The sequence below is a fragment of the Coturnix japonica genome, chromosome 5 (assembly GCF_001577835.2).
Source record: "Coturnix japonica isolate 7356 chromosome 5, Coturnix japonica 2.1, whole genome shotgun sequence".
Lineage (NCBI taxonomy): Eukaryota > Metazoa > Chordata > Aves > Galliformes > Phasianidae > Coturnix > Coturnix japonica.
Genome location: NC_029520.1, coordinates 387,884 through 411,850, shown reverse-complemented (window position 1 = coordinate 411,850; position 23,967 = coordinate 387,884). Strand labels below are relative to the sequence as shown.

At 53.4% G+C, this 23,967-nt stretch overlaps 1 protein-coding gene across 9 annotated transcripts in view; it reads right to left on the bottom strand.

Annotated features, from left to right (window-relative positions):
* The window catches only part of MYRF (myelin regulatory factor), a 35,889-nt gene extending 11,922 nt beyond the window's left edge, over positions 1 to 23,967 (bottom strand). For 7 of the 9 annotated variants that reach the window (XM_015863213.2, XM_015863215.2, XM_015863214.2 and 4 more), the window contains exons 1-13: positions 23,791 to 23,967; positions 13,516 to 13,603; positions 12,782 to 13,117; positions 10,743 to 10,804; positions 8,417 to 8,705; positions 8,048 to 8,220; positions 7,606 to 7,729; positions 2,890 to 3,085; positions 2,455 to 2,531; positions 2,087 to 2,197; positions 1,704 to 1,794; positions 370 to 570; positions 72 to 180 (exon numbers count right to left, since the gene is read on the bottom strand). In XM_015863213.2, the coding sequence (XP_015718699.1) occupies positions 72 to 180; positions 370 to 570; positions 1,704 to 1,794; positions 2,087 to 2,197; positions 2,455 to 2,531; positions 2,890 to 3,085; positions 7,606 to 7,729; positions 8,048 to 8,220; positions 8,417 to 8,705; positions 10,743 to 10,804; positions 12,782 to 13,117; positions 13,516 to 13,603; positions 23,791 to 23,836 (1,903 nt within the window). In that variant the 5' untranslated portion in view covers positions 23,837 to 23,967. Of the gene's footprint in view, positions 1 to 71; positions 181 to 369; positions 571 to 1,703; positions 1,795 to 2,086; positions 2,198 to 2,454; positions 2,532 to 2,889; positions 3,086 to 7,605; positions 7,730 to 8,047; positions 8,221 to 8,416; positions 8,706 to 10,308; positions 10,447 to 10,742; positions 10,805 to 12,781; positions 13,118 to 13,515; positions 13,604 to 23,790 lie in introns of those variants that run through there. The other 2 variants (XM_015863216.2, XM_015863217.2) reach the window with 2 other exon arrangements.

The following is a 23,967-nucleotide window of genomic DNA, read 5'->3' as shown; positions in this document are numbered from 1 at the left end:
GCTCTCAGGACTCTGGGCAGCATTCTGCCCAGACACAAGCAGGGTAGCACAGCACAATGCAGGGCCCATACCTGTCTCAGAAGTGTTGTCGATGCCCACCGTAGCTGCAAACTCAGGTGTGTAGTTGTAGTGCACCAGTCGCATCCGTGAGATCCTCTTCAGCTGCTCTGTGGTGTCCACCTGGGGGCAAAAACAGAGACGTGCATCTCCTAAGTGGGGTGCTGCCTCTTTACATCCCATTGCTCTGACCCCAGGTGGCAAAACTCACTATGGTTCACCTTTACGACAGGTCCCTCACTGTGGGAGAGGGCCCTGAGCCCTGCTCTGAACCACTGCAGTGAAGCCCACCCTGGTTTGCTCAGCTCTTACCTCCTGGATGTCCTCCTTCACTCGGACATCTGATGGGTGCATCAGGGAACCCATCACCTTCACATTGCCATGGACCACGAGGGCCTCATCAGGGCGGTCCGTGTTGATGCCCACCCGGCCGTGGTGGAAAACAGTATCAGGGAGCTGAGCCCGCTGCCACAGCACATCGCTGTCACTCTCAAACTGGCCAGGGTTGGAGGCCTGGGAAGAGGCAGAAAAAGATGGAGATAAGCAGATGCACCCCAATGACACACACTGTGCCCTTGTTCTGCAAATGGGAGCCAGGGATGGGGAAGATCTCAGCTGAAACAGAGGCAGATTGATATAGTCATTGCATCAGTCTGCAGACTCTGAGGTCCTTCTCTTTGCATTTTACCTCCTACCTTCAGGCCACAGAGCTAAGCAGCCATTAAGAGCCCTGAGAAAGTCCAGGGATGATTCCTACCTCTTCCTGACACTCTGCATTCCCATTTGAATGCTGCTGCACAAAGTTGCAGCCATGGTAGAGCACTCAGTCTTTCTGCACCTGGAATTCTTGACCCTGTGTCATGGTTTAATAATGTTGTAATTTTGCTATCAGTATTCCACATCATAACATCATATAGAGCATGAATAATTTTACTGAATCTGCAAATTACAGAAGAAGACTACATCTCCCAGAGAGCAACACAACCTGGGGACCTGGACTCTATATTAACTCAGTCGCAGACTAGACTGATGTCTTTCGAGTTCTGGCGTTCAGGGCAGTGTGTGGGAGCCTTCACCGTTTCACCTAGATTCACAGTAGGCCTCTCGGTTATGGGACTCATTCTCTCTCCTATTTTGCTTGATTCGTTAGCTCAATTTTCAATTATATTGTATTATATTGTGTCATCCTGTATTTCGATATAGTATTTAGTAAATAAGTGTGCCTCCTTAGATCATTGCCACTGTTTTCTTTTCCTAATTAACTTTTTTCCTTTCGGCCCACGGCCCCTGTCACAGACGCAGGTGGATTTTTCGTTCAAACCGTGACACCCTGCCATAGAATCCTAACAATACCATTCCCTCATTCCCAGCAGCTCTACTGTAAGCACCAGTGCAAGGTCAGGACAAGGAGACACCTTCTCTGTCCTGCAACAAGTTCTTGCTGCTCCAACCAAGCAGATGTGGAAAGGATGGAGTGAGAACGCAGGCATGGACAGGGACAGCCATGGGCAAGGAGAGCTGCAAGCAAGGCAGCATGGGAGAAGGGAAGAAAGGGCTGGGAGAGGAAAGCACTGCAAAGCTAAAGAGGTGCATGAGAACTGCCCAGCTCATCCAGCAAAGGGCTGTGGGAGGAGAGGAGGACTTACTCGGACAATGATGCGCTCAGAGATGTGGGCTGCGAGCGTGTAGTTCTGGTTCTGTGCGTGTGCCTGCAGGGCTACCACGAGCATGAAATACCTGGCAAGAGGGGAGAGAGGTCAGGGTGTCATCCTGCACCATAAACTGCTGCATCTGCCTCAAGGACAGGGTACCAGGCTGTCACAGAGAGCTGCACACATCCCCTCTCCCCTGTCCACAACCCCTTGCAGAATGGGGGATACCACAGTGGCCACAGCAGACATCTCCTTTCCTCCACATCTCCTTTCCTCCATGAAAAAAAGGTGGCCAGTGTAGGACCCAAAGCAAGGGCTGCCACATCCACAGACCCTGAGTGCTCAGAACAGTTTGAAAAGGTGTCCCTGCTCTTCACCTCTGGTCTGGATTGGGTTTTCCTTTCTTCCTCATGTTGTTGGCTGTGGTCTCGCTGAAGTGCAGCCGCCCCACGGTGACCTTGGTGACCTGCTCTGGAGGCAGGTTGACCCTGGGGAAAACAGAGGAGCAAGTGAGGATGCTTCTGGAGAGGCGGCTCCTTGAGGAACAGCCATCTCCTGTCCTGCTCCAGTACAGTAGGGCTATGAATTGGGCACCAAAGGGAGTGGGCAGCATAAAGGGAGGAAAACTCTGCTGTGGGCAGCAAAACTGGAGGGTGTGATACCCACAGTGATACCTGGAGCCTTCCCATGACCTCCCCCCTCTCCACCCACCCTTGCTATTGCTTATTCCCCAGCCCACACTCACGTGACAGGGTTGAAGGGCCGTTTGCTACGGTCGGACTGTGACTGCTCGATGTTGATGGACTGGTTCAAGGCCTCTAGCTGGAGAGAAAGATTAGGGGATGTGATGAAGACGGGAAAGCCGAGACCTTCCCCTTCCCACTGCCTGCCCAACCCCTCCTGCACAACCAACACGCGGTGCCTAACTTGGGTGCAGCCCTGGCAGAGGGTGAATGGATCTTCCCAAATGCCTCCAGAGTCAAACAGGAGCGAGAGAAAACCCTGGGGATGCCCAGGGAGCAATTGAATCCATCTTAGAGTTCTATCTCAAAAGATGAAGATCAAATATGGCCTTCATCATTCTCCTGCACACACCCATAGGACTCAGTGTATGAAAGATATGGTGTTGCCTGATCTCAGCTCCCCTTCTCCCTGCTGTGTTCGATTGGCTCCCGCTTGCCTTCACTCCGTGCAGCTTCAGGTAGAAGCACTCTAAGGGTTTCAGGCCCTCAGGGGTCTTCACATACTTGGGATCTCCAAGCATGCCGATGTAGACCGTGACCTGGAAGTGATTCTTCTTCTGGCACACGAAGGCATCATCGCCCACAGAGAAGTTGAACCCTTTGTCAGCATCCACGCGGTAGGTGAGCATGGGGCTGTGGATGGAAAAGGCAGTAGGCATTAGGCCAGAGCCCCGAGCACATCCTGAGAGTCCTAAGCTCCCAGAAACAGAGGCAGTGCAGGCTCTGTGGGGCAGCACCGAGCCTTGGGGGTCTCAAATGCCTTTTGGTTTTACCCATTACGTTCGTGATGTTGCCCACATGCCCAATGCCTGTGGAATCAGTGTGTGGGAGGAGGGGGACGCTGCTGCCCAGCCAACACACACCAGCTGGGGAGGTTTAATCTCCATCTCCTTAGTGGGCTGGTTGCCATGGGAATGAGGGAAATATGTGGCCTTTAAGCAAGTCCCCTTTTCTCTCACCACCAAAGAACTCAGACCTGATGGATGGGCCCCTGGGATGCATCTCAGCCCGTTGAGAATCTCCAGTGAAAAACCAAAATCCCACATTTTCCCCTTTATTTTTGTGCTTAAACAGTCAGAAAGCAAAAAGCAGCTCAGCCTGGCCTCTGATATCAGCCTTAAAACTCTCTGAGCACCTTTCTACGGCAGGGTTAATGCTGGAGGAGATATGGGAGCCCATTCCCAGTAACACTGGGATGCAATTCCTTATCTCCTGCATCCGAGGGACTGTGCAGTCCCTGAACACAGGCCAGATGGTGGAAGCAGAGCACTATCCTATACCAGAAGCACGAAAGGAATTCCCTTCCACCGCTGCTCGCTTCCCAGCCTTAGCCATGAGGTCTCCATTTAGCTTCTCTGGCTCAGGGGCCAGGGCTTGATCTGGCCCTAGAACAATCTGCGCTCACCCAAGAATGGAGGAGCCTTTTTCCCATCTGCTTTCACCCCTCTGCCACCTCAGCTGTTTCTACTTGAAGACAGGTTGGACTTCCAAGCCACATTTGCTTCCAAACCATTCTATGGTTAACATCACTCAAACCAGTGGCTGCCAAACATACGCCAAAACAGTCAGGTTGTCAGGCTGAGTCTTGTTCCCTGAGCTCCCAAAGGACTCAGCCTGTGACCAACATCACCCTCCAATATGGGCTGCACTGGAGGGCATCTCCACTGTCACACATCCTACCTTTCACCTTAAACGACAGGGAACCCAGCAAACAATGGGGACTGGGTTTCTTTACCACCCCAACCCTGTGCTCAGAGGTTGGGGAAAGAAGGCAGGAGCAGCTCCTGGGGTCAGGGACAACAGTGGCCAGTGGCTTGGGGGCAGCTAGAGCAAGGCTAGCTGTTCCCATTGAGAGCAAGGGCCAGAGGGCAAAGCATCAGGAAGAAAAGGTCTAGGGTCAAATGGATTATTTTGGGCAGAATGCCCAGCTGACAAAAGCAGATTAACGCAGGGCTCGAAGGCCAGGATCAGAGGAGAGGAGGTTTCAGGGGTTACCAACACCCCATGCTGGGATCCACACTTATAGGAGTGGGGAGTGCCCCCATCCTCTAAGGGAAAGGCAATGCAAGGAAAAATGGCTCTGATAAGGAAGGGATCTGTTGCAGAAAACGAGATTGTCAGAGGGAAGTTCTCATGCCATCAGCTGTTTTCTTCATGGAAGGAAAATCTCCTCTACCTCTCTCCAATTCCAAATTCCCCATTATTTCAACCATTCTTAAGCCATCATGTCTGGAATGCCCCATAGCTGAGGGTCTGTTTGCTCAGTGATTTCATGCTTTGTTCTCCTCCCAGGCTTCCAGCACCATCTCAGCTCATCTTCACCAACACCTGAAATACATTCAGGACTGGACCACATCACGCTGCTCTCTGTCCCCTGTGGGATCTGCAGCTGTTGGTGCTGGCTGTAGGGTCACTTATTCCAAACCAGGCTTCCAAAAGCTTCCTTGATGGGAAGAGACTGCAGAGCCAGCCTTCCCCTCAATCTGCCTTACCTCAAGCTGTAAACACTTGGGGAGAGGGAGGAGGGAGCCTGCTGGCATTTATCAGAGCGCACTGTCAGGGAGATGGATTACTTCTGCTCCCGAGAGTAAATTAGTGAGCTGCCTGGTTCCAGGCCTCTTCGGCACCGCTGCTGGAAACCACCTAACCCTTTTGAAGGTTCAGCAAGTCTGAAACCACAAAACCAGCGCAAAAGGCCAAGGAGAAACATACAATCAATAAAACTAATCCGGAGACTTAGGTCTCCTTCAACCAACACAGATTCCTCAGCCCACATAACCACAGCCTGAGACATAAACTAAGGCACAGATTTCCAGGCACCTCCGCTCCAATCCATGCAGGAGCCCTTCTTTCCTCCCTCTGTACTCTCCTCAGTTTCCTTAACCCGATCTGCTTCTAAGAAAACTACAGCCTACAGTCCCCCTATAACTACACCTGCAGTTGCTCTTCAACTGGCTGCAGCCCCCAGGTTCTCTTGCTCTTCTCATGGCTCAGCCTCTCTCCTTAACATGCCTTTCTGGTCTCGTCTGGAGAGCAAGGGGAGGAAAAAATCAGGTGATTCAGATGATTCAGATTCCTGGGGCTGTGAACAGGTTGTGGGCATGTGGATCACAGGGGAGAAAATATGCTTCCCCTAGGGGCAGGAAACGATAACGGCACAAATGAAGTGCACAATGGTTAAGACAGGCTGGGAAGGGCTGGCTCTTGCTTAATGATCCCAGAGGAAAGTAATGTGGAAGCACTTACAGATCCCAAAGAGATACTCATTTGTTGAGTACACCAAAAGGGAAGAAAGAGACTCCTACATGCTAAAGCATTAGTTGGTGGTCCAAAAAGTAAAGGGGAGAGAAAAAAGAAGCCCTTATAGAGGAAAGAAGAGAAAGTTGAGCTTATGCAGTTCCTCCCAGCTCTATTCTGGTGCAGTGCTACATCAAGAAACCCATTTAAATGATCTTCTACTTAGAAAGAGATGTGGCCTCAGCTTGTACAACCCTTCCTAGAGCTGCCCCCTGACTGCTGAGCTGCCACGGAGAAGGAAAAGACCACTGAGGTTGTGTGCAGCAGCAAACACAGCTGATCAATCCTTCACCTTTTCTTTGGGTAGAATCCAGCATCACAATAACCCACACGTGGGTTCCTAAAATCGAGGTGAAGCCATTTCAAAGGAATTTAGTCATTATGCAACCGGGCCATGACCTAAATGCAGCAAAAGTAGGTTTGCTCTGGCTTCCACCCTAAATCCTAAAAGCAGGTATTAGCAAGTGACCCTGAGCACAGAGCTGAAGAAGGCAGCAGTGCAGGGCTGGGCTTGCAGGAGTTAAAAGCTGCACTTTTAGCTGTGACTGCAGTGTAGTGTTAGTGCGCCCGTGCAACACCAGGGTGAGCAACAAAGCTCTGCCATGGGAGCTGTGGCGTGTTTCAGGTGACAGACCATCTACCCAGCATGGGTAAACAGCAAGACGGAAGGCAAAGGAAGGCTCATTGTGTCAGAGAGAAAAACAAGGCCACGCACAGAGCTCTTTGGACCCTGCTGACTACAAAAGGCTCATTTGTGCTTCTGTCACGCAGGGAAACCCCTGCTGGCACTGATAGCAGATGAGAGGCCACTCTCGGGACCAGGAAGGTGGCTTTGTCAGGTGGGAAAAGCTCAGTGCTGTAGCTGCCCGGTGATGTCCAGGCCCTGGCTGAAAACCAAGCACTAAAGATGGGAAAACAGTTTGGCAAAGGGAGCCTGCTGGGAAGCTGCCAGGCCATGGCATGCTAAAGGAAAGATTCACACCACAGAGGAAACAGAGTTGAAGCAGAGCTCTGCAGAGGACTATGGAAACAGCCTGGTAAAAAACAAGCAAACACCTCCCCAGCTTAAACCTCTATTGCTGCAGTTAGGGAAACAGACACAAATACGGCCATTGCAAATGGCAGTGTCACCAAAGAAGTAGCCATCGGTCACATCTCTGCAGGGCTCTCAGCCACATGTCCTTGTCCTGCCCTGAGCACCATCTGGGCAAGCTACAATGACAGCCATGGGTTCTTTGGCATCACAAGCAGAGCAATCCATCTTCCACGTCCCCCAAGAGGACCCTACCAGCCTCTGTCTGTCCAGAAAGAGAAGGAAACAGGGCAGTATGTTCAGCTCCTGGAAGCCTGCCTGCTGCCTGCCTGCTCTCAGTCACCTCTGAGGAATGTAGGGAGGATCCAGAGTGGGTTCCTCCTGAGCACTCTTTCCTACAAAGCTTGTTCACACTCTGCCTCCACCCTCTACCCCAGCTTTCCTCTCTGGCCTCTCCACCCCTCCTGGTTTTCCAGCCTTCTTCCAACCTTTCCCTCTTCCTTTCTCTCCTCCATCCACCAACCACTCCTCCTCCTCAGGCTCCTCTCTGCACTGCTCTCAAGACATGCTGAAGTGGCTCTGGATTATCCCCAGCCACTCCTGCTATGAACCAGACCCATTCTTTAATCTCCCATCATTCACTCAGAAGTGAAGTGACCTTCCCAATGGCAAAGGTACAGCAGGGAGAATGTCTCCACCATAGTGCAGGCAAGCAGAAGTCAGCAGGTGATAAAAGGCAAGGCAGGTCCAACACATTGGATCTTCCGAACCTCAATGGAAAGGCCACTGAAAGAAAAGACATTACTCTGGGTGAATTACTCACAGTTCTTTATAGTTGGCATCGTAGAGAGTTGCCCACTTGTTTTGCTGATGCGGCTGCCATTTTATAGACTGGTAGTTGGGGTCTAGGTAGGAGCCATTCAAGCTGTCATTATCCTGAATCAGGCCTGCAGAAGGAGAAAGATGTGTTTCAGCCACCCTGATGAGGCCTTGGCAAGTCCAACCTAGTGAGTGGCAACCCTGTCCATGACAGGAAGTTGGAAACAGATCTTCTTTGAGCTCCCTTCATTCTGTGATTCGATAATTATATGACACAGCATTCAGTTGGGTATGAGCACAAGGAAGCCAGTCAACTCCTGACAGCCAGGGCACAGCAGTGGCACATGGTCTGGACCCTGCCCTGCTCCTGGGGAACACTCCCCAGGCATTGCCAGGTTTGCACGCTGGGGAGGGATTAAAGGGATGAGAGGCTGAAAACCACATACCTGGAGAGAGAGGTCCTGGCTGGTGCCAAGGAGGTGTGGGAACTCTGTCGGGGTTGAGTGGCACAGACCCCATGCCTGGCTCCTGCTTTATCAGCCCATTAAGCATCTGTGCACTGAGGGTGTTGGGTGGGGACTCGGAGTGCTTCCTTTTCTTGGCAGGGTGCACCGGGAGGCTGTGAGACAACAGGGAGGTGACAATGCTGCAACATCACCACCTTCTGCCCAGCCACCAACAGTGAGTTCTGTGCCACGTGTGCACTGAGCCACATCTTGGTGTGGCTTCGAGTGTCCACCCTGAGCCACCCCCACCTCAACACCTCCCCAGAACGCCCCCGAACCCAAATCACATCAAATCCCAATGCCCCTTACTCTGCTCCGTGCTGCTGGAGAAGCTGGTGCAGCATCTGTGACTGCTGAGCGTGGTGGAGGTCAGCTGGTGCCATGCCCTGCCCCATGCCATAGGGTGGCATCAGGGGCTCAGCCTTCATGTACAGGTCCCGCTGCAGGCCAGGGTAGTGCGGATGGGAAGGAGGGGGCACAGGCTGCAGGTGGGGGGGAGGGGGAGGAGGAGGTGGTGGCGGTGGGGGGTGCTCCAGGCGGGATGGGGGAATTACATGGCACATGTTCTCAGGGGTCATGGTCCGAAGGAGGTGAGGATCTTAAAGAAGAAAGAAAGAGGGACAACCATGAGACCACCACGAGGTCAGCTCCAAACCCAGCCACAAGGAATTCCCAGTGAGCAGTCCTATGCCATCAGAACTGAGCTGCACCCAAAGAACCCAAACAGAAAGGGCACACAAAGAGTGTGCTGCATTGGCACAGCTGCCCAGGGAGGTGGTGGATTCACTGTCCCCGGAGGCATTCAAGGAACATGGAAATGTGGCACTGAGGGACGTGGTCAGTGGGCACGGTGGGGATGGGCTGAGGGTTGGACTCGATGGCCTTAAGAGGTCTTTTCCAACCCTGATGATTTGATGACAACTCCTGCATCGCCAAGGAGCTACATGGATACAAAAAGTGATGGGATAACAGGTCCAACGGCGGGACCTGCCCAAAGCCTGTGCCTGGAAATGCAGAGCCAGAAGGTGACTTTGACCTCCACATTTCAATAAACAAAAAGAAGCATTCAAATGACACCACCTTCCTCCTCATCTCTGTGGAATGGGGCACTAATAAATGCCGTGCTTGGGATTGATTTGACTATGCTGCCATCAGAGTAAATGCTGGTGGAGAGGCATGCAAATCCTCTGCAGCTGCCCAGGCTCCAGCTCAACAAAAGCTCAATGCCAGTGCACAGTGGAGGGCTCCGACTCAAAACAAAACACCTCTGGAATCTGGACTCATAAATACACTCCAGAAACCAAACACACTGGCACAAAAGTTGATGCGCAGGCAAGACTTGAGCAAGCTCCTTTCAGATGGAGCAGGAAATCACAGAATGGCTTGAGCTGGAAGAGACCTCAAGGATGAGTCAATGTTGGCACCATCTCAGCAGCTTATTTTTATGTTTCGTAGAAACCAATGGGCATGTGCCATATGGAAAGCAAAGACTGGAGTCTGGTGGATTGCAGTGACCCTCTACACCAGCTTCTCCATCCTCAGTGCATCCCAAACACAAGCTTCCCAAGCACCCTTGGACAATGAGCACAGACAGACTCAGGGCTGCATCAGGGTTTACAGAGCAGCCCATCACCCTGCCCTGCAGAGCACTGTGAGGAATGGGTTTTCTCATCATCTCCAGTGCATGTGCTGCACGTAGGGCCCTGCACAGCTCCCCACTGCCTCCTCTCCTCCCTGGGCAGATCGGAGCAGCTCTCCCCTCGGTGAGCAACTCAGCCTCTTTGTTATATTTAAGGAAGGGGCAGGAGGAATTCCAGGGATTTTTTTTTAGCAAGATAAACAGAACTCTTGACCTCTTCCATCAAAAAAAAAAAAAAAAAAAGAGAGGGGAAAAAAAAAAAAAAAAAAAAAAGAGAGGGGAAAAAAAAAAAAAAAAGAAAAAGAGTAAGTGCTGTTCCTGGTGAGGAATGGCTGGAGCTCAGGGAAGAGGGTGCTGCTGGCGAGGGGGTAGGGAGCCCAGCACAGCCTTCCCTCCTCAGCAAGAAGTTTCTTCGAGCAAAGCACAGTGAAGGTCAGTGCTGGGTGGGTTCCCAGCAGGGAGATGGGCTGGCAGTGACTGTGGGGTGGGATTATGCTCTCTCTCACCCTTTGCAGGGGGAGCCCCAGCTCAGAAGGGAGGGGGGGATGTGGAAGGAACTTACTGCTGAACGGAAGGCTCATCTCGGTCTCCCCAAACCGGGTTCCATTTCAGGGACGTTCTCCTTGCCTTTGGCTCACACGGGGCGCAGGGCAGGACAGGGAGGCTCCAGGTGCCACATCCCACCCTCCCAGTGACGAGCCATGCTGCCGATCGCTCCCTGCGTGAGTGGGTTCACACCTCTCCTTCCCTCCTGTTCCCTCTCTTGCTCACTCTCCCCCCACTTGCAAAGACCAGCAGGAGAACAATAGGCGAAAGTCCAGGGATATTTACTAACTGATAATCTCCCCACGTATTGCAGCCGCCTGTTTTCTCCCGTCTGATAAAGGCTGCAGAGCCAACCACTTTCATGGAACAAAGAGGGGGAGGATGTCGGCTTTGGGGTTTTCCTTGTTATATATATACCTTTCCCCCCTCCCTCTCCCTTAAAGCACTTACCAGTCACCTGCTGAGGGGAGTAGGCTTCTGATCCAGAGTCAGGGGGAGAGTCGGGTAAAGTGCTGCAGAGAAAACAGAAGGGAAGGTCATTGTAAAGCAGCTTCCAGCAACGGAATCAACTGGTCTAGTTTGAGCAACGCATGGTCCCACAAGATGCCCATCACCCTGTAACTCCAGTGACCATATGGGGACTGCACTGCTCTCACCATTCCCCACAGCCCACACTTTGGCAGCAGGGAGAGGTATTTTGCTGACCTGCCTATGAGGTTTCCCCGTCAGCTCAGCAGCTGAACAGAAAAGACATCCGTTCCCCAAAGACCTTGTGCTTCACCATGGAGAAATGGGGGGGGGGGGTGGGTGGTTCTGGGGGAGCCGAAAGCACAACCTGGGAAGGCCATGGGCAGTACTCTGCTGTATGACCTATATGAACCTGAGCACCACCACAGCTGCCAGCTGTATCACTCTGCCTCTGCTCCAATGGCAGCAGGGGAAAGATTCGGTCCTAACTGCAGAATGCAACTGAATTGGGCACTCAGCTGCACGACCAGAGCTCGGGGATAGCAACCACAAAGAGGGTGTCACATCTGCTTCCTCCCTTACTGGAAGCCGAGCTCTTCAGCCATTCCCAAAGCCCCTCCTTGGAAATCCATTGGAATCAACACTTCCTTCTCTTTCTCCCAGCCCTTCCTTCAGGCCAGAGTAAATCTTCCACTGTCCTGGTGCACAAGAGAATAATTTTCTCATCTCAGATTTGGGTTCTTCTCTAGTAATATCTTGCAGGAGAATAAATGCATGGAAAGAGTTGAGGCTCTGCTGCCAGCTAGACCGAGCTGCAGTCACTGCAAGCAGGGCTGGGCAGGGAGGTGGTGGCCCAAGAGAAAGGACCTGCAATGTGCTATGAACCCTGCTTCCACTATATGCAGTGAGCACCAGGTCCTGGTGGAGTCCATTCACGAAGCCACATCCCAGACCAAGGATCCACCACGGACAAAGCAGCACATATTCCCAGGCAAATGCCTCAGTCGCTTCCAAATGATTACATGAGCTCTTCCCTCAGCTACAGCAGTTCCCCATGTCTCCGTGGTGGGTTTCTCCTGCAAGTCAAGATGATGAAGCCAGCAGACAGGTAACCAGACCTGGTTTATGAATGGAGGATTGCTATGACCCCGTCCAGGACTTCTCACATCCTGGAGAATGCCAGAGGCATGCAGAAGAAAGGGATGTCACATAAGGGTATCCCACCCTGCTTTTGGGTATGGCTTCCCTAAGACACACAGCTCCACTGCAACTCCCTGGTCTGGGAATAAAACAAGGGCAGATCTGATGTAGGTTGTCACATTCTGGAAGGTCTTTTCCAGTTCATCCAAGTCATTCATTTCAAAGTCATCCCAGCGGAGCTATATTACAGACCCAATTATTCCTCCTGTGAGCTGCTGGATTGTGGGCATGGGAGGCACCACGCCGTACTTGCTGGCGACACTAGAGGGCACAAAGCAGAGGAAGAAAAGCCAGAGAGGGCTTTGTAGAGATGAGCAGCAGTTCTGGGGTCCTCCTGGCCTCCACGTCCCTTACATCCATCATCCGCTGCAGAAGGCACACAGCTTGGTGTGTGGTGCTCCCTGCCAAGGTCGCCATGTTGCTGCTCCCTCCCAGCCCACCAGCGCCGTTCCCTTCTTCATTCGTCCTCCCATCTGGCCAGTTGAGTCCATCAGCAACACTAAGACTCCATTATCACCTTCCCCTTCACTGGGGCTGCATGCGGAGCCAGTTACAAAGGGGTGTAACTCCAGCTCAGACACCATCTCTTTCTTCTCTTCCGTATCTAAAACATCAGGCCAAGAGAAATGTGGTTTTCTTCCCAGCTTAGCTAACATCTTCCCCTGAGATTGCCAAGGGGACACACTGGAAAGTAAGTTTTGTCTCATCAAGACTTATTCTGCATCAATGGGACAAGCCACCTCTACCCTCCTGGCCCCACCAGCCTGGAGCACTGTCTGCCTTACCTCGTGCCCTTGTCCTGCCACCCCAGCCCCACTTACCCAGGTGCGTAGGAGGCCTTGGTCTCCGATTTGATTGGAGGGACCATGTTGTTTAAGCAGTGGCCACCGAGGTAGCCCTTGGGCACAGCCATACCATTGTTGTTATTGCAGTTGAGGTGAGCACCATAGCTGGGTCCGCAAGGGTTGGCCAGGAGAGGACCATGACGGATCGGGATCTGGTTGCCCGGGGAAGGAAGGTGGAGGGAACCACTGGAAGCAGGGTTGTTCACATGGCCAGCACTGCCGATGGAACTGGGAAGAGGCGCGCTGATGGTGGCTGAGCTGGTGGGCTGGGGGTGTGCAGAGCCAGATGGAGCAGGGATGTCAGGGAAACAGCTGAGAGAGAGAAGGTGATAACCTCAGCTGCAAGACAGGTAGGCGGCACTTTCCACCCGCTACCCAGCCCTTCAGCGATGGGGATGGAGCCATTAAGGTGCTCTGGGACACCCAGAGGAGGAGTGAAACAGCCAGCATTGTGGTGGCACCAGCAGGAGTGCACAGGTTGGTCACTTGGATCAGTGGGAATGATGCGACCCCAAAGGGTGAAAAATCCACCTGTAGGGATGGAAAGGCCAAAAGTGCCCAGGAAACCAACCTCCTACAGAGGAGGGCTCTAGGAGGGACAGTGGTGCAATACAGGGCACGGTGATGTCAAGATTCCTCCCATTGCAGAGCTTCTGCACAGAAAAACACAGCAAGTGCTGTTCCTGCTGTGGAGCAAGGGAACCACTTACATATCTGGTGAGTCCTCCTTGCTGATGTACTCCTCCAGGATGCTGGTGTCGATGTTAGATGGCTCCAGAGCTCCATTAATGTCGTGGCCTGTGAGGGGAGAGGTGGAAGCGAGAGCCGTGAGAAGGACATGAAAGGCAAAGGCGTTGTAGAGCAGAAGCACTGCCAAAGACCTTTGCAGAGCCAAAACCGATACGAGAAGACCAGCAGATCCTGCCGCTTGAGAAGGACCACTGGTCCGTAGCCATCTGTATCCCAGTGCAAAACCAAGCAGAGCCGAAGCTGGGTGAGCAACGGGTTTCCCTCTGCCTTCTCCTGAGGCCTCCTCCTCCCCTCTCCTGCCCTGGGGAAGTTGGGTTGGGTTTTGTTGATAGAAAGTGCTTTCTTTATCTGTCTCTCTCAAGTGGGAGTCTGCAGCTCTCTGGGGTCGCTGCCAGCCCTTGGTGCCAAAGACACTGCCAAGAAAGTGGAAGAGGAGGCCCGGCCTCGATAAGGAAGAGGGCCCTTCCCAAGAGGCCCAAAACTCATGGGCCGGCCCTCACCCCCCACAGGCCATGTGCTGGGGAAAGGTCAAGCAATGAACCGCAAAAAACCCCCATACGGGGGGTTCTGGCCCACACCCGGCCAATGGCAACACTCTCCTCTGCAAATCCCTTTCATAGTAAGACAAGCAAATTGGCAGAAATAAATCCAGCCAGGAATTCTGCCAAGCAGACGAGGTATGTATGTTGCATGAACAGGGGAATCTCTCCCTTGGTAACGAGGACACCCAGCCCGTGGGGTACCGTGGGCAGGAGGAGGTGACACTGCTCCCTGTAAACCCTGTGGCTCATAACCCTTCACAATCAAGGCACCTCTTCTACACTCTCTCCATTACCTCACCGTTGGCCAACAAGACCGAGCCAACAAACCACACGAGGCAACCACTGGCCACAAAAGCTATTGGAAGACATGTCTTCATCCCGAGTTCTGGGCTGGAGACTTATGCTTTCAATAGAGTGATGCTGCTTTGGCAGAGCTGCCCAGGGGGGTGGTGGAGTCACAGCCCCCAGAGGTGTTCAATGAAGGTGGAGATGTGGCCAGTGGTCATGGTGAGGCAGGCTGGTTAATGGGCATGGTGAGGTAGGTTGGGCTTGGACTTTGAGCTTTTCTCAATGTCAACGATTCTGTGATTCCAAGAAAACAAAAAAAGGCACTTGACTAATTTTGCTGCCTTTCCACAAGCTATTGAGGTGCCCAGGAAAAAGCCTCAAGGTACCTGACCCCAATAGCTTTCTCTCCCATCTCCAAACCCTAGCAGCTTCTCCACAGTGGAAGGGGAGCCCAGGACCTACCCAGAAGGGTCAGGAAGCCCTCCAATAACAGCAGCGCTGCTGAGCTCTCCTGTTTTTCTGCTGCCTTCTCTTAAAAGTCACCTTTGGGAGTGCTCAGAGGAGACCCAGGCGTGGGGTGAGATAAGAAATGTGATGCAAGAGCTGCGTCAGCTGTGCTGCCACAATAATGGCAAGGCTGGGTCCAGCTGCACACGCGCAATTGGAAAGGGCTGCCCGCTGGAAGGAAGGGCTGTCCTCAGCTTGAGGACGTGGGGACAGGGAACGTCCCACTGCCCACGGCTCCCATGCATACCGGGCTCTTACCGCAAGCCAGCTTAGGTGATTAATTAAAAGTTAATGCTTCTCCACTGAGTCACGAGCTCCTATCAACGATAATAATGTTCCCTCCCCTTCCGACGTAGGATTAGGAGGGAGCAGGAAGCCACACTGGGCAGCTCAACACCCACATGGCACTAGAGCTTTTGTCACCTGTGGTTTGGCTCCCAAACCCGCCAGCCCTGCCTTACCCTGAGCCCCCTCCTCACAACAGCACTGAGGAGGCCCTGAAGGCAAACTCTGCCATGAGAAGCAGATGCTAAACCCACTGCACCCTCCTCACGAGCAGCTCGGAGGCCCCGTATGTGCGAGAATGTCAGGAATCTCAATGTTTGGACTTGTTTTCTCTGCCTTCCCCAAACCTCCAAACACGACCGCCATCCAAGTGGAGCTGCTTGCTGCCTTGCTCCGACGGCACGGGGCTGCTGGCACAGCTCTGCTCCTGATATCAATCCCTGTCCCCTTTCCAGGTGCTCCACTGCAGCCCATTTCCCATTGGAGATGGGCACTGAAAGAGTTAAAGGCGTCTGGCCCCTGCAAGTTGTCATATTTACAGGTCTGAGAGATTAAACCCAGAATTTACCTCGAGTGATAGGCTGATAATTTTATGGTATTTCTATTTATAACAGTACCTCCCCCCCAATTCTTGCTCTGTTGCCTGTCTTCTAATCACCTATAATCCTGCCTGGGTCACCTGGGGGTGGGAGGAAGGGGGAGAGAGGAGGAACTTCATCCTGGGATCCACTAACAAGAACCAGATGTGGAAACCCGGAGATGACGAGGTCAACCACCTCCAGAGGCTGGGGAGGAAGAAGAGATGCGGTTGTGCCAAGCCATGCATGGTTGCATGGTGCATCCCCATAGCCATGCACCAGAGGCTGAATGGTTTCAGAAACCCATTTTAGGGGGTGCTGGTTTGAATGACAAATGAAGCACTCTGCTGCAAAAGCAGGACTGCAGTGGGGCTGAACAAAGAGCCACAGTGGGTATCATGGTAGTGGTGGCATCCCTCTGCCAGCTTGGCCCTTCCTGGTCCCCAATCCAAGGGCTTCGGGCAAGGAACCTGTGATGGTGCTGGGGCTGACAAAGGGCTGACAAAGCCACTGCCAAGCAGGCAGGATGTGATAGAAGCCCTCGGGAGCCACGCAGCGAGGTGGCACCCATAGGTTGCACAACTGGCCAGACCCATTGCCACATCGGCAGATTCCCGGGGCCCCGTGGGCTCCGCGTCCCTTTCGGCTTCCTCCTGTGTTTATCCTTCTGCTCTGGAGGATTGGCTGCTGGCCGGGCTGCGAGCACGAGGAATCCAGGCCACAGCATGCTAACCAAACACCATCTAAGCTCAGGAGCTGCGGGTTTGGGATCGCTGCTCCCCAGCTGGGAACGGCAGCCTCCCGTGCTTCAGGATGGGTTGCAGTGAGGGTGAGAGGACACGGCAGTCCTATGGCTGCTCAGAGCCCTGGGGACAGCAGGATGCTTAAGGCACACAGTCCCAACTCTGTGGGTGTAAGTGGGGAACACATCCCCTCTGACAGGGGGGAATGCGACCCCGCAGCCCCCGCCCCCCTCAGATCCCAGCCCAGCATTCCTCCTTAATTAACGCTCTTTATTACCTGACTGTAACGATAACCAGTCCCTCCTGGCAGAAGTGGCTCCTGTAACCCGAGTTGGACGCCAAGACAGACCTCTCCCCCATCTCCCCCTGAGTGCTTTTGGGACCACCCCAGAGCGAAGCACCGCCTTGAACTGTGGGGTGAGCCCCTCCGTTGATCCTCTTTGAAGGACATCACCCACCCTACTGAAGCCACGGAGCAGCTCTCGCATCCCCACTGGTACAGAAGAGCTGGGGTTTAACCAAGACACCAGATTCTGGTACTGTAGGATGAGCTGCAGAGTCCCCAGTGGACAGAAGGTCCTTGAAGCAACAACTGGGCTCAACCAACAGCAAAACTCCACGCCAATGCCATTCATGACACACTGCAACCAAACCACTGCCATCCTTCAGCCCAACACCCAGAGGCAGCAGCATCCACACACCTCCATCCTCCTCCCCAACCACCCCAACCCCTCTGTTCTCCTTCTGGCCTGTCCACCTTCCCTTCTCTCCCTCTCCCGACTCAACCCACATGTCCCCAGCTTCTGTCTCCCCTCGTCCCTTCCTCCCCAAGCTGTTTCTCCCCCAGAGCCCTGGGTCCCTTCTGGCTGCCCACCCTGGTCTCAGCCTCTCCTCCACCCTTGCCAGCTGTGAACATCGGCGTGGATAGAGCCATTGTCCTTTGGGCATCGGGGCCAAGGAGGAGGGGGGGAAGGTGTGAGAGGGGACACAGTGGAGCATTTGTGTGTGTCCCCGCTGCCGTCAATGCCCTGCTTGTCCATTCATGCACTAAGATGGCAGAAACAGCAGCACCCACACAAGCGTCGCCATTTGGTGGGGTCCAAGGTGCCCGCTCAGGGGGGCACATTGCCCTGTTTGTTTGGGCAGAGCCACAGGATAATGCTTGTATCTCCCTGCCTGGACTGAGGGTGGAGGTGGGGATGGTAGGAGTGGAGAAGGTCTCTCTGTGAGCCCAGTGTATGGGGAAAAGGCAGCACTGAGCACCCCAGGGTGACCACCGCAACACTGTCCCTGCTGTAGGACCACCAGTGATGGGGGCTTGTGGCTCCCAAAGAGGTTGCAGGGCCACCGTGCACACGTGGGGCTCGGAGATGCGTGCCAGCCTCGTGCAAAGCAATCCTTAGGCATGAGGCTTTAACAATCAGACAGCAACAGAACACAAACCTACAGGCAGCCAAGCAGCGCCTGGAACACAACGTCCAGATCGGGCATCTTGTTCCTCCCTTCTCGTTGGGAGGCAACGAGGTCTCTCCTGTCCAGCCTGGACAGCCTCCAGAAGGGGCCGAGCACACGAAGGCTGAGCTATTTATCTAGATGGGATGTTTTCCAGGGCCTGGGGAGGGCCATCACTATTTCTGAGCACCCAATATCAGTATCTTGTAAACGGGAGTGTCGGGCCATCGATGCTTGGCATTGGTTCAGGGTTGGCTCATGAGCTGATGTGTCCTGAGTTCTCTTTAGTAGTGAAGGGTATGGAGATGCATAATAAAACCCACTGTTTGCTCATTCCGACCAGCCGAGAGCTGTCTCCTGCAATGGAACATTGCTCCTGCACCAGGGATTTAGCAAACAGTTCGCAGACAATACAGATCAGATACCGAACGTGCTGCTTGGATCCCATCCCCCCTGCAGGCTGGCTATGCTCTGGGTCTCATGTCAGAGCAGCAAAGGAGGAACAGCTTTAAACAAAAAGAGGGGAGATATAGGAGGAAATTCTTTACCCAGAGACTGGTGAGGCCCTGGTGCAGGCTACCCAGAGAAACTGTGGGTGCTCCATCTCTGGAGATGCCCAAAGCCAGGCTGGATGGTGTCCTGGGCAGCCTCAGCTAGTGGGGAACAACCAGCCCATGGCAGGGATTGGGGCAGGAGGGGCTTTAAGGACCCTTCCAACCCAACCACTGTGTGGTTCTGTGATCTTCAAGGACCATTCCAACCCAACCACTGTGTGGTTCTGTGGTCTTTAAGGACCCTTCCAACCCAACCACTGTGTGGTTCTGTGGTCTTTAAGGACCCTTCCAACCCAACCATTTGATGATTGTATGACTTTTTGACACTTGGTCTTGAGGTAGCAGTGCAACTGCAGAGGATCAGAGTGTTTGGCTCCTTTGAGTCACACAGAAAAATGTGTTTCCGTGGGAGATGGATTTCACTGCCATCAACCTGACATTACCAGCCTCCTGTGACCACCCAGTGCATTTCCTTTAACACTGAATGACCTGATTAGAAATGCCAAGGCAGCACTGTTGTCCAAGGTGCCACTGCCTCCACCCCAGGGCTTCCATCTCCTTTCTCCTCTATGTTTTCCTCCACAAGAGCTGGACTTTTAACCCTTCAGATAATGGATGGAAGTTGCATGCTTTTTCAAACAGAGAGAAAAAATATGTTTTCCACATCTGAAAACTCATCCCTGTCCTGCTCTCCATGCCAGCACCCCTTCCAAAGGCTGAACCGAAACAGGAGGGAAGGCAGATGGACAGACCCTCCCTGTGCCCACCCAGAGCTCCTCACTGACCTCAGGGATGGATCCGGATGGGACCTCAACATGAAAAGGGATGCTTCTGTCCTGCAGTGCCAAGCATCGATCAGATTATCAGCAAGCAGCCAACTGTACAATGGCTTGATGGCCCTTATAGGGCCCTTCTGAAGCTTTTGCTTTGCTTTAAGCAGGTGTTTCATTTCCAATAAAGTCAAAGCCGTGCTTTTTAGTGCTTTATTGTATCAATGTTCATAACCGTTACTTGTCATAACAGAAGAGATAAGCAAGATCGGGCTGGCTGATAAACTGTTTGGTTTCCTGTTGGTTTGGACTTCCAGCAGATAGCTGTAATCTGCACAACGGACTCGAAGTCATAAATGAGAGCTGTCTATTAATAAGAGCCATCCAGCACACGTTCTGACTTACTTTCATTACCCACTCACAAAAGTTGGAGACACCAACAGCCAGATCATAGTATCACAGTATCACAGTATCACAGTCTCGTGTGGGTTGGAAGGGACCTTAGAGTCCAAGCCCCGGGATTCGAGCCTCTGTGTAGCAGAGCGGCACTTCTACCACTTGTGCCACAGGGGGGATTCGAACCCAGGGTCTCCGGTGTTGTAACGTGGCATTCCTACCACTTGTGCCACCGGGGCACACAGATCATGGCACATGAGTGGTGAGAGCAGTGGGAGATGACTTGACAGAGCAGTGGGGATGGGGAAGGAGAAAGAGTGGGAAGAAAGGAAAAGTGAACGCAGGCTAAGTCTGGAGAGGCTACAGAAACACAATCTACTGGCATCAAAGCAGACAAAGTTCAGCAAGATAAGGAGAAGGAAGAGGGTGTACCCATGAAGCCTGATGTAGGAGCCAATGCGTAGCCAAGTGTGGTGCCCAAAGCCATCCGGCCTCTAAGAGCATCCCTATTCCCTCCTCTGGACTCTGCACCTCCCCTGTATCTGACAGCCTCATCTTCCCCTGCCCACAGCTCTGGGGTCAGCCTGGAAAACCCCATAGAGTCGCGCTGTGGGTTCTCTCTACTCCTGAAGGATGCTGCCCTATGAGCTGGAGCCTGGAAGAGGCAACCAGCCAGCTCCATCCCAAAAGCCACCAGCCCTTTCCTGTCTGTGCCTCCAGCTGCTCCCCCATCCACGGGCAACACACACGCTGGTTAATCATTCCTCATGCACCTTTAGCTTACTGGGGTTCTTATCAGAGAGCACAAAGTCCAAGTCCCAACCAGCAGCACGGCTGCAGGGAGACAAGGGGCTTCCCAACAAGCCTTGCTGCCGCAGTGCCTGGCAGGGATGCGTTGCAGGGACCAGCCTCATACACACGTGTGTGCCAGGGGGCAATGCCCAGCTCCCTGCAGTGCTCACCGTGCATGCTTTGCTCAGTGGAGACTTCCACCACTCTGCATATACTGGAGAGCTTTGTTCTTCCAATGGAGTATTTCCAGGTGACAATCAGCCCTTTTGGAGAAGCTGGTGGTGCAGGCTGTGGACAAAAGCTTTATCCTCTGGGCTCCTCGGCCCCTTGGACCTCTCCAGAAGGCCCACACATTGGTGAGTAATTCCCAAGCACAAGCCCAGCACCAAGTCCTGCTTTGTGTCTCGGGGGGAACACAGTTCAACCTCCCGGCCAGGATCCACAGCCACAGACCTCACTCACATCAACAAGGCCGTGTGACAACTCCCACCTTCACATCTGCTCTCCAGAAGACCCAAACCACTCACTGCTGCCTTATTGCACCTTGTGTGTGCACCAGACATAGAAATGCCTTTACGAGGTTCCCAGCCTCGGCCAGCCTTTGGGATCACTGTACCACATCCAGGCACGATGGGGTCAGCAAAGGAAAAGACACATCACACCAGCAGCTGCACTTCTTCAGCCCAGCTGGACCTCCCATTCCACCCCAGCAGGGCACCCTCTGGGCCAGCATCTCTTTCTGATACCTGTTGCAGGCAGCAGCCCTTGTGCCAGCAGGGATCTCTGAGTCACCAGCAGCACGGTCACACCTCCCCAAGGCTCTGCAGCACCTTTCCCTGCCTCACAGCTGGTCCCTGCATGGGCATCGGCTCCCCAGTGATACCAACATCAACATGAGCATGGACAAAGTACCTCTTGCCGTCCCCAACACAGCCTCCACGGGCGCACGTGGCTCTGAATCACAAGCCACCCCTTATCAGATGTCCTTAAGAGATCCACCCTCCTACAAGTTGCTTACTCTGTCCCCACATCCCCTGTCCTTTTCTCATCCAGGAGAAAGAAGGTTTGGGGGAAGCTGAGGAATAGAGGGCAGGATGCAGAGAAGAACCAGTGTGGTTACAAGGGAAAGGATGAGTGCTCTGGATGAGGGCTCTCGGAACTCCTCCTATTACTCCTGGATGGAGCAAAGCCCTCTGCCAAGGAATGCTCCCCAGAGCTGAAAATGGGCTCAGAATAAAAGACAGAGTGAGGAGGGGAAGCTGAGCTGAGGGAAGATGGAGAGGGACCTGGACTGTTACCTGCTCGGATCCAGTGCATCCTGAGCATGGTGAGAGCAGACGTCAAACCCCTGCTGCATCCCTGCTCTCGCCCTCTGTCATTTTGCTGCCTGTCCAGCTCGCAGGGCTGCTGATTGCCAGCTTTTCTGTTCCTCTGGGGAGGAGTGGGAGGGCCGGGGAGCACACAGCTGCTACACTCTGGGATTTGGGTCTGCGAGGGGATTACCAGGAGGGATGGTCATGTGTTTGTGCTGTACCAGGTTCCCCGGGACGACTCTGTCACGGGCTCACTCTGCTCAGCCCCACACAAAGCCTCTTTCCTTCCCTGCTGCGCCAGCCCACCCCACAGAGACGTGGCCCCACATGGAGCACCGCAGTGATGCACTGCAAAGCCTATTGCCAGGGATGCACTCAGAACATGCACAGGCTGGGCAGGCAGAGGGGAGAACAGTCAAAGTGAAATCCATATCCCCCCAAAAAACGTTTTTCTATATGCCTCAAAGGAAGCAGAAACTCTGATCCTCTGTAGTTGCACTGCTACCTCAAGACCAAGCGTCAAATCCTACAGTCATCGAATGGTTGGGTTGGAAAGGTCCTTAAAAGATCACAGAACCATGGAATGGTTGGGTTGGAAAGGTCCTTGAAGACCACAGAACCATAGAATGGTTGGGTTGAAAGGGTCCTTAAAGATCACAGAACCACAGAATGGTTGGGTTGGAAGGGTCCTTAAAGATCACAGAGCCATAGAATGGTTGGGTTGGAAGGGTCCTTGAAGATCACACAATCATAGAACCATGGCTGCTTGCCCCCAGCAGTTTAGGCTGCCCACAGCATCCAACCTGGATTTGGGCACCTCCAAGGATGGGGCATCCACAGCTTCTCTGGGCATCCTCTACCAGAACTTCACTGCCCTCACAATTAAGAATTTCCTCCTAAGCAGGAAAGCGGAGCAATGGCCCCCATCTCCTCCCGTAGAGTGGCAACCCCAAACCCTCCAAGCTTCCAGTGCTCCCCACTCTTCTGGGGGCTCCTTGCCCAATCCCGATGACCAAACCACCCCCTTCCCCTTCCCCTCCAGCCTGGCTCTGCGCATCCTTCTCACCATACATTCTTTACCAGCCTCTTATCTCATAAATTAGCTGGGAGAGAGAGGGATCCCGAATAGCTGAGCTCTGTCGTAACTCTTTCCCTTATGCGAGCGGTAGGCAGTGAGGAAGGTAAGGTTTCTAGCAGGATGCCAGCCAAGGGTCAGGAGCTTTCAACTCCCTCCTTTTTCCTTTGATACAACATACAAATGCTCCAGGCAAACACTCCCAATGCTACGGGAAGACCAAAGCAAAGCTCCTTTAGCTCCGCTGCCAGCAGCCCCAGCATCCCGCGCGCCCTCCTCCCAGCATCACCCCCCTCCATCCCAACCAGGAGAAAAAGGGTTTCACTATAAAAAGGATGGTCTGAACACGCAGGAAGGGAAACCAGAGATACCTTTAAAGAAGGCGTTAAAGAGGAACATCGTTCCCACTTCTCCCCCTTCAACTCAAGAGCTCCAACTGATCGGCCTTACACTCAGAAACCATTAACCCTTCAGGTCACGCAGAGCCCTGGGAAAACCCATCTCTGCTCTACAACATCAGGCATCTACAGACCCACTTTTGCACCAGGACCTCTCCTCTCCAACGCTGTGTTGTATATAGAGCATCTGCTGCCTAACAACAGCACCAAAGGGATGCAGTTGACCAAGGGGCTCTGCAAAAAGCTCTGCTCAATGCTCTTCAAAGGGAGCAAAGAGAGGAGATGGAGAAACAGCCACTCAGCACTGGCTGCCTTCACTCTGCAAAAGGGGTGATGGCAAAAGGGAGATGGAGAAAGAGATGGAGAGTAATGAGGAAAAAGGGGGAAAGGAAGAAGAGAGAGAAGGAAGAAGAAAGGAAGAAGGGAAAGGGAAGGAAGGAATGGAATGGAAGGAAAGGGGAAAGGAAAGGGAAAGGAAGAGGAATGGGAAAGGAAGAGGAAAGGGAAAGGAAGGAAGGAGGTCCCCCCGCGGCTGGCCGTACCTTCGAAGAAGCGCTGCAGAGCCTCCGTCTCGTCCACCACCTCCATAGCTGTGCCATGCACGGCGCTACCGGCCGAGCCCGCAGGGGGACGGACAGCCCCCGGGGCCGCTCCGCGCGGGGCCCAGAGCCGCTGCCGGCGCCGAGCGCGGCCGCCCGCTGCCCATCGGCCTCCGCCGC